A 9949-nucleotide genomic window follows, 5' to 3' on the forward strand; every position below is an offset into this window, starting at 1 on the left:
ATCGACCCTGCTTGCCTTGTACTACCTTTTAGTGCAATATAGTGGGATTGTTTTGGAGTATATCGTACCCCTTTATTTGTTGGGTTTGACACGCCTAACAGTTGGATTTGTCACAAGGTTGAACAAGTTTAGTTCACATGGATTGGAACACATACACTTTAAAATCTAAGTGTCATAAGGTTTCCCTCCTTCATGAAAATGATTGTAAGGAAATGCTTTCACTAAGAGAGATTTTAAGAAGGTTGCAATTGTGAAAATTGTATTCTCAAATTCTATTATGATTACGACATCCCTCTTCATAGTTCGAATTGTGAGATTTGGCAATTAGTTTGAACATTTGGGACTTAGTAACATAAGCTCTAAAGTTTTTTAGACACACATGTGAGCTTTCTAAGACAAAGGTGTATGAGTTTAAGAAGCTTAGATAAAGGCTTATTAAAGCATCAAGTATTTAGAAATATGAACTTAAGGAATTCAATAAGCATTGTTTTCTGAAAGTTCATATGTTTTGTAGATATATGTCAAAGCTAGTGGGAGCATAAGTGTTATGCTTGTATGGTAATAATCATCGTGTTAGTGGGAGCATGATTATTATTTCAAGTATTGCAAGTTAGCAATATTAATTATAGAAAACAAAGATTCACTTGGCAGAGTTGTAGGGGTTGAAAAGTTGTTTTGCTATAATTAAGGGAGAGAATATTATACTTCATTTCAAATCTAAAGGCTTAGATTGTGGAATTTTAATCAAATTTAGTCAAATATATATATGAATGTTGTGTTGGAATGGTTCAACATGAGGAAATTCTATATATGGAAAGGATAATTGCATTCTCTAAATTTGGTTATGATTACGGCATCCCTTTTCAGAATCAAATTTGTGAGAAGATGGCAATTAGAAATATTATAGCAGAAGACTGGTAAAGTATCACGTCCTCATGTGAGACATTATCAATCGTTTTCCATACGCTTCGGGTATAGGATCGATTGCATATGCTATAATGTTTGATCATTCTAAAATTTTCCAAATGCTTAGCGCATTAAGAGGGAAAAAGGACTAGAACGGTTTTGACTAAAATAATTAAACAACTATCAAAGGACGATCTAAGGTTCGCCAAGGATTTTTTGCTTGTGAGTAGTTGGAAGCATAGTCTTGGATGGACCATATCGACATTATTATGAATATATAAGATTCTATTAAGAATGAGTTGTCATATGGCAAATATGGAAATGTTTCCATATTGGGAGTTGGAAATTAAGAATTTATGTCTAGATTAGAAAATTTTATGCAAAAAGGATGTTCAAAGGAATGTACTTTGAGTGAGAGACATCACATCTATAGAATTGTTTTGTAACAAATTCTGATAGAGAACCTTGTATTTTTCATTGGCCAAGTCTTGGTGACTTTTGTGCTATGACTTTTCGAAAGGATTGTTGCATAAAATGTTAGAATCTAACATATTCTAGTAGTGGCAAGAACCTTGTATTCTTACACTAACGATGAGGATTAGGAATTGTGAAATGAGCATCATTGGAAAAGTTTTCAATTGATCTATTTCACAAAGCATGGACCATAGGAAACATAGTGTGCATGCTAGGAGCATGGGACAACTATTGTTGTAATTCAAGTAATAAGTTGATTTTCTGAAACATTAAGCAATGAATAATGAGTAATCAATACGGTGTTTAAATAAAAGTGTTTTATTTATGCACAAAAGTTTTGGGGCCATATAGTATTAACATTATTATTTTGTTTCACTCTGTATGTTTTGACTTCTAGAATAACTAGGTTATTCAAACATCCACAGTCGGTCATACGTTGGGAGTACGTATGAAGGAAGACTGTCATGAAGAGTCTGTAGATTGTCTAAAGTGTTTAGACATAACACAAGTTTGTTGAAGAGTTCATGAGTGCTTTGATAAGATTAAAGTATTGGATTAAACCCATGCTCACCTGAATCACTTCATGGATTTTATCACGAGTGATTGTGAGACGATAATATTGTATATTCTTGAAACCGAGACGTGTGAGTTGTTATTTGCTGGGCGGTTGCACATTGATGATAAGTAAACGCACCAATAATGTAACGATCGTAAAATTTACAACCAATTTAAACTTTTCAAAAACAACCCATATTCATTAAGTTACTACAAAAAGGTTTTCAGTTCAGTTATTATCAGAGTATCCCAGAAACATCAACATAAAACTGAGGAGCGGTACGATCACGCCTTCACCTTGCCACGATCTCCTAAAGTACCTGAAACAATACACTGAAACTGTAAGCCCAAAAGCTTAGTGAGTTACCCCCAAAATACTACATACAGCACATATGCCCTTCCAGGCCATAACAACACATACGCCCTTCCAGGCCATAACAACACATACGCCCTTCCAGGCCATAACTCCATGGGATCTTCCGATCCGAATGTCTCAAGGGATTTCCATCCCATAAATCTGTTGACCTTCCGGTCCATACTCTGTTGACCTTCCGGTCCATATCATCTTGACCTTCCGGTCCTTACCATACGTAGCATACATAGCACATACATAATTATCATCTTAACCTTCCGGTCCTTATCATACATAACATACATAGCACATACATATCACATAACCGCATATAACATGATGACCTTCCGGTCCATAACATACTGCTCATATCGTAACATAACACATACAGCTCTCATAACATCTATCAACATATATCTCATACTCTTCTTAGCACATAAGACCTTCTATAACATGATGACCTTCCGGTCCATAACATATTGCTCATATCGTAACATAACACATACAACTCTCATAACATCTAATAACATGTATCTCATACTCTTCATAGCACATAAGACCTTCCGGTCACACATATATCATCCTAACTATCAGGAGACCGACCTTAACCAGGTCTCTAACATATACCATCCTAACTACCCGGATGTAAACATAGCAAAGCAATAACATAACAGCAATACCTGGATTTCCATCCGATAGAGGGCCGACCTTGGTGCCGTAGACCATGTTAGTATAGTGAGGATAACTCACTTGCAACTGCCGACTGAAGAATAAGATCACGCTGCTCCGACCACCGACACGAACTCCACCACTAAACATTACCAAATAACCAAAACCAATAAGTACCAAAATACCCCCGGAAGTCAACTGGTCAACCCTTGGTCAAAGTCGAAGTCCTCAGACAAAGTCAACCTTCCTGGTTGACCCTACTCGCCGAGTCAACCCGTCGACTCGTCGACTTCCTTTACTCATAAACTCCCAATCACGACTCAACTCGCCAAGTCACCCCAAGACTCGCCGAGTCCAAAAATCTTTGAATCTCATCCTGCTCAACTCACTGGGTTGCCCCTCAACTCACCAAGACACGGCTTAACCAGAAAAGGCTAGGGTTCCACGACCAGACTCGTCGAGTCCAAGAACAGACTCGTCGAGTCCAAACGTGACATCTTCATACAGACGATCACAGGCCATTCCATTGCTTCCAATACATAGATCTGGACTCCTAGGGCCAGATTCACACGTAAAGTTTCCAACTTTACGTGCATGCAAGGCTCAACAAGCTCCAACCAAGCTACAATAAGGTTTTGGGACAAAGGCACTCTCAAACAAGCCCAAAGACTGATGCTTTCTGCCCTTATGGCTCCAATACAACCTAGATCTGAAGTTGCAACGTCAGATCCAACCTCTAAACCCGAAATAGATCCAATACCAAGCTAAAGAATCCCCAAAACAACCACCATGGATGTCAATAAGGAAAGAGGTTTAAGGCAGTGGCTTCTTACCCCAAAGATGGGTCTAAACTAATGTAGACTTCAAATCCACAAGCCCTCTTGATGCTATCCTCAATTTCCTCCAACTTCTCTTCACAAATTTCTCCTTCCAAGCTTCAATATCCTCAACAATGGAGCCTCTCACGATTTAGGGTTTCTCTGGAACACTCAGGGAATATAGAGGCTAAAATGAAGGCATATCATTCTTTAAATAGGGTGCAAACCCTAAAAATAGGGTTTCATATTCCAGCATGGACTCGTCGAGTCCAGCCTCCGACTCGACGAGTCCGGTCACTTAACATGTGTCCGGCACACGCTTAGACTCGACGAGTTGCAGCTCCTACTCGTCGAGTTCCTCTTTTCTAAACTTACACTTTACCCCCTGAACTCTTGATTCTGACTTGGGATGTTACAAGTAACTTGGTGTTATAAAATTTATTGTTGAATGTGATTCGATCAGTAGGTGTAAGCGAGCATTTGAGTCGAAGTTTATCCATTCCTTTTACCCAAAGTGAGATAAAAGCGATATATGTGGGCCCCTCAATGATTTTGTGATGACACCCTAAGAGCTTGGCCAAGCCGGGACTAAGTTGATGTGTTTAATTGTAGTCTGTTGTCAGTCGTCATAAATCGGAAGTCGGGAAACATTATAGAGAGAATGATCCAAATTCATGTCTTGTGTCTATACGATATCTTGAGAATGGAGGAATATATGATCCCTTATCTAAAGGGCACGCTATCTGATAAGATCAGAGTTGACAGCAGCTTTTGAAAGCTACGATTGCTGATCAGGTTCTGAAGTTATACAAAATAGTTATTAGACTTATCCAAGTGGGAGACTGTTGGATTAGTGTCTAAGTCCATAACTATTTTGGTATGTACTTGACCTGATTATGAGCATGGTCCTTTTGGGTTTCCTTCACCATAGCAATATGTAGGATGAATTAAGGAGAGAAAGGTTTAATTATGATTTATTAATATATTATGAGAATAATATATTAAAGTATAAATCATATTGTTTAATTAATATTAGTCAAGAATTAATTTTGTGGCTAAAAGAGATTAATTAAACTTAAGGGACTTATTGTGTAATTATAAGATAATTACATAGATGGGCTAATGGACTCCATAGAAGTTAGAGAGGACGAATTCTATGGGGAAACCCATTAGAAATCGTCCAAGGCTTCTAAAGAGGGAGTCCATGGGCTTCTTAGGGCTTAAGTAGTCAGATTAGGGTTTCCTAGCTGTAAACCCTAATAGCCAACATATATAAGGAACCCTTATGGCCCCAAAAACATGGTGAATACTTCCTTTAGGGTTTCTAGCCATTTTTGGAGCCTTCTCTCTCCTCCCTCTTCATCCAAGTTGCTTAGTGGTGTTTGTGACTCCATTAGAGGTGCAACACTTGAGGCACTAGGTTTTCTGAAGCCAAGGATTGATTGTTATTGCTATATAACAATCAAAGGTAAAATCTAAACCCTAATTTCAGTTATAGTTTATTAGATCTAGGGTTTATGGCTTTGGAATATCAATTGCATGTTCATTAGACAAACTAGATCCAAAGCTATTAGGGTTTGCATGTACACCATAGGATTGATGTATTGCTTGAAACCCATCAGTTATTACATTTGGTCCAGGAATAGTTAGGCAAATTAAGGGGGAAAAGCATTTGAGCGTGTTACAATGGTGACCGATGGTGTGTATTGGAGGACGAAGGCTATGTGCTTCTAAAATGGGTAAAGGAGGGTGATTAATGGTGGTATAAGGTGGCTTAGGACATGGATATGGGCATTACTGGGAAACAAGTGGATGACCTCCTAAATGGCACATCTGACAAAAACACCCTAAATATTAGGGATGAACACACCAAAATGCGTTACAGGGACAAAACCGTATAAAATTAACAAAAAAATTAAGGATTTTTATGTCAATAACCCTAATGGAATGAATCATTACATTCCATTGACAAATTCTTTTTGATCGAATGGATGAAATGAATCATTCAAATATATTGTTTATTATTAATAAATAGAAACTAAATAAAGTAAATTTAGATAAATAAAAGATAAGAATGTTATTTTATAAAAATAAATTTAATTATATAAATAGAACTTGTTAAATAATTTACATAAAAAATATTAAATTTCGTTCGAAATACATGTTATATATATTAAAAATAGTTTAAAAAAATAATTGTCAATGATATAAAAAAAATGTTACAAAATAAAAAACTAGATACCATACAATTTTAAGATATAACAAGGAAATACTCTTGTTTATTTTTTTCAAAATAAAAACAATAATTTATTTGATGCTTTGAAAATTTTAAAAAGATTAATATTTATTGAACACTATATGAATAAAAGCAATTTATAATTATAACATATATATCATTCCATTCCGAGAGTAGGAATTATATTTCGTGAGGAATGCTAAATTTCATTCATTTGTGGCAACTAAACATCATTTTTTTATTAATCTATAATAATGATCAAATTTATTTCCTCTTCTATTACAACATACCAAACAATGTCTTATAGTTTTAGATTTTATGTGTCAGATATATTTTTTTTTGGCTGACATGACACACCTAAAATACTGGTAGTGTTATGCATTTAACCTTTCACATAGTCCGTTTGATATCGATGTGACTTCTCAATTAGTACGTTTTACAATTATTTTTCTATGACATCGATATAACAACTTGAGAAATGAAAGGATATTGTGGGGAAGGATTTAAACCCCCAAACCTCTTCTCTACACAAGACATATTTAACATTTTTTTAAGGGTTAATATAATAAAAGACATTATTGTGTTTTTTCCTTTTTCAGATTAAATCTTAACTTCTTTTTTTTTTTTATGAAAATGACCTTGTATTTTTCTCACTTTGGCAAATTTTGGCACTTTTTCTGAAAAAAAAAACTAGTAAAATGTGAAGGTTCTTTTGGGAAAAATTGAGTTATTTTGGAAAGAATTTAAAAGGTCTTGATTTCCTTCCCAAAAAAATGAGAAGTTGATTGTTTTTTCGAAAAAAAAAAATATAAGCCTTTAATATAAAGTAAAGTTTAAGTTTAACGAGGGAAAAAAGTCTTTTATAGTATTAACATTTTTTCCCAAAATTCTCTTATATAAACTTCTATAAAAATTAAGTTTGTTAAATAATGAATCATTAGATCCAGACAATTTGATACCATAATTAAAAACCTTTGATTCAGTCTAATACCCTCTTATTGATAATATGTTGGGTTTTACTCAACCAAGTTGTGCCTCAAGAAACAACTATCAAACAGTCATATAAAAGGTATAAAATAAGTCTATAATGTTTGTTCGATAACATCGTAACCCACCAATCATGCCAATTGCCAAAACACAAAGCAGTAGACTATGGATTTAAATGGTAAAAAAAACGGTGAAGTGCATTTCAAAAAAGTGGTCAAAACGTTGTGTGTTTTCTTGCAAATAAACTTGGCAAAACAGTAAAAGGACATTTTAATCAATTCAACGGAACCCACAAAACAAAATGATTCATCGATAAAACTAAGCAACTAATACCACAACTCAAAGAAATAGAGTGCAATGCCATTAATATGAAGGTTAAACTTAAACACACACAAACACACAGGCTCCATGAAACAACTTGAAACCACATTTACAGTCCAACCATCCACACAGCAGCAAACAAAGTGAGCAAAATACAGTAAAAGTAAAACACGTTTTGTAGGAGTAGTAGTAGTACAAGATGATAGCAACACAAGTCCTTAAAGAATTGAAATTGATTTCTAGCAGTCGCATCCTGATGCCCTCTGTTGATTGCTGCTTCCTACATCAATCGTATCTGGCAAATATCTTCATTCACAAAAACACCACCCAAACTTAGAATACATGATAATATAACCCAAATCAACCCATTTACGTTTAAATGGGTAAAGTAAAAGAGATGGATGATTTAAAAGTGAAAACTTACATTTCTTCCTCTTCTCCACTCTTCAATGCATTCTTAGCAATGACTTGAAAGGCTTCTTCAACATTGATCCCCTCCTTGGCCGATGTCTCAAAATATGGAATGTTTCCTTTTGAGGCACACCAAGCCCGTGCCTTTTTCTCTGAAACCTGCATAACCATTATTTTAAATTTATTATAATAAAAACCCACAAATCAATTTCATAATTTAACTTTTTTTTTAATTTTTATTTCCCATACCACTCTGCTGTTGCCACCATCCACATCAACTTTGTTTCCAAGAACTACAAACGGGAAATTTTCAGGATCCGAAGGGCTCGCCTGCAACCCATTTTATCCAATCAACTATTATTATTATTATTATTACTATAATAATCATAATAAAATAATATTTGGTGGATAAAATGTTATCCCAAATCCCATGTTAGCATATACCTGAATAAGGAATTCCTCCCTCCAGTTGTTGAGATCATCAAATGACTTCTGAACATTCACATCATACACAAGAACACAGCAATCTGCACCACGATAAAAAGCAACTCCAAGGCTCTGAAATCTTTCCTGTCCAGCTGTATCCCAGATCTGCAACAATCACTACATATCAAATTACAGATTTGGTCCTCCAACTTGTAGTTTAAGGACATTCTTAGCACCCTTCAGTAAACGAGCATCAGTAACAACTAACCTGTAGAGTGAAGAGCCTATCCTCAAATTCAACTTCTTTTGTCAAGAAATCGGCTCCTATTGTTGCCTTGTATTGATTGCTAAACTTCTTGTTCACATATCTAAAGTTGAACATTAAGGGCAAACAATAATCATCCCCAATAATGGCTTGGGTGATCTTCAATGATATCATATAAGATTGATGTAAATGTAAAGTTACCCAACTATCTCTATAAACAATTAACTGATTATATAATTGTTAGATTCCAATACTTCAAGTTGCAATAATCAAATTTAAAACACATTTCAAAACACCTTCTTGCTTGCCAGTTGCCACATATCACAAGAGCTTCATGTATTTTAAAATTTCAACTTGTGGGAGTTTTATAGACATGAAAAATGTGATTGTGGATCCTATTTGATTGTTACACCTGAAGACTAGGGAAAATGGAGGTGAATGGTGAAAACGAATAAACCCTAACAAATTTAAGTTATACAGGATACTGATTCATCAACGATGTCTTGCCTACCCTGCATCACATAAAGCAACAAATTGGTAAGCAAGTCAGAGAATGAAATCTATGCAAAATTTCCACAGATATACATGAAAGGAGAGGAGTGCATCGACATACGCAATCTGAATACCAATATTTAGGAAGTTGAGAAGTTAGATCAGAAACGAATTGTCAAAAACACAGATTTTATGATACTTTACACTTGGAGATCGCGATTTATATCAAGTTGTTTCTCATATAGTAATCGATAATACATCCACTCATATGAAATTGGATCCGAATACTCCCTAAACCTAAATCGATTATTTCAATTCGAAATTCGAACTTCGTGATTTAGAACTAAACCATACAAAAATTGTTCATCAAAACAGTCAATAACCAATTTGACCAACACAAGGATCAAATCGAACTTTTCCTTTTGACAACATAATAATCGAGATCAGCTTCAAGTAAGAAAGATTTCCAACTCGAATCAAGTACAAAACCCCAAAATAAACCCAGATTTAACAAAAACAACAACTGACCCGCTGTCCCCGAGGATGATGACTTTGAGAAGCGTTCTTCTTCTTGAAGGCATCGTAATTGGATCGACCCGGACGGAGGAAAAGATGTATAAATCGAATTGAAGTGAAACTGATGATTGAAATAAAATCAGAAGCAAATTGTAAGAAGAATCTTGAGCTAATTCTGGTAGTCAAGAACCCAGTTGGCAACGTGAAGGTTCTTGATCTTTTTGGCCGTCTGGACTCTGGTGCACGGATCGATCGATCAACCCAAGTCCTTACTTTCTTTAATTTATGAATTAGTGGACGGACCTTTCTAGTCTTTGGGCTAGAAAATTACCTTTTTAAGTGATAACTTTTAAATCAATTATTACAAATTAAATATACATTCATATATTCAAGTCATTTAATTTTTTGGTCTGGTAATATTATATTTTTATTAATTTTAATTAATGAACATTCATTTGTTATAAATAAGTTTGTTTAAAAACTAAAGACTAAAGTTTACACGATATGTATCGGCGATATTT

The 9949-nt window shown here is 34.8% G+C and overlaps 1 protein-coding gene across 1 annotated transcript; it reads right to left on the reverse strand.

Moving 5' to 3' along the window:
• Positions 1-7336: 7336 nt before the first annotated feature.
• LOC145054140 (ras-related protein Rab7) lies at positions 7337-9700 on the reverse strand. Its single transcript, XM_079002284.1, has 7 exons — positions 9441-9700; positions 8906-8932; positions 8424-8523; positions 8174-8320; positions 7979-8059; positions 7743-7888; positions 7337-7624 (listed from the first exon to the last, which is right to left on the reverse strand). The coding sequence occupies exons 1-7, from the start codon at positions 9491-9493 to the stop codon at positions 7558-7560; spliced, it is 621 nt and encodes a 206-aa protein (XP_078858410.1). The 5' UTR covers positions 9494-9700; the 3' UTR covers positions 7337-7557.
• Positions 9701-9949: the final 249 nt, after the last annotated feature.

Source organism: Lactuca serriola, chromosome 5 (assembly GCF_051521515.1).
Source record: "Lactuca serriola cultivar US96UC23 chromosome 5, Lser_US96UC23_V15, whole genome shotgun sequence".
Classification (NCBI taxonomy): Eukaryota; Viridiplantae; Streptophyta; class Magnoliopsida; order Asterales; family Asteraceae; genus Lactuca; species Lactuca serriola.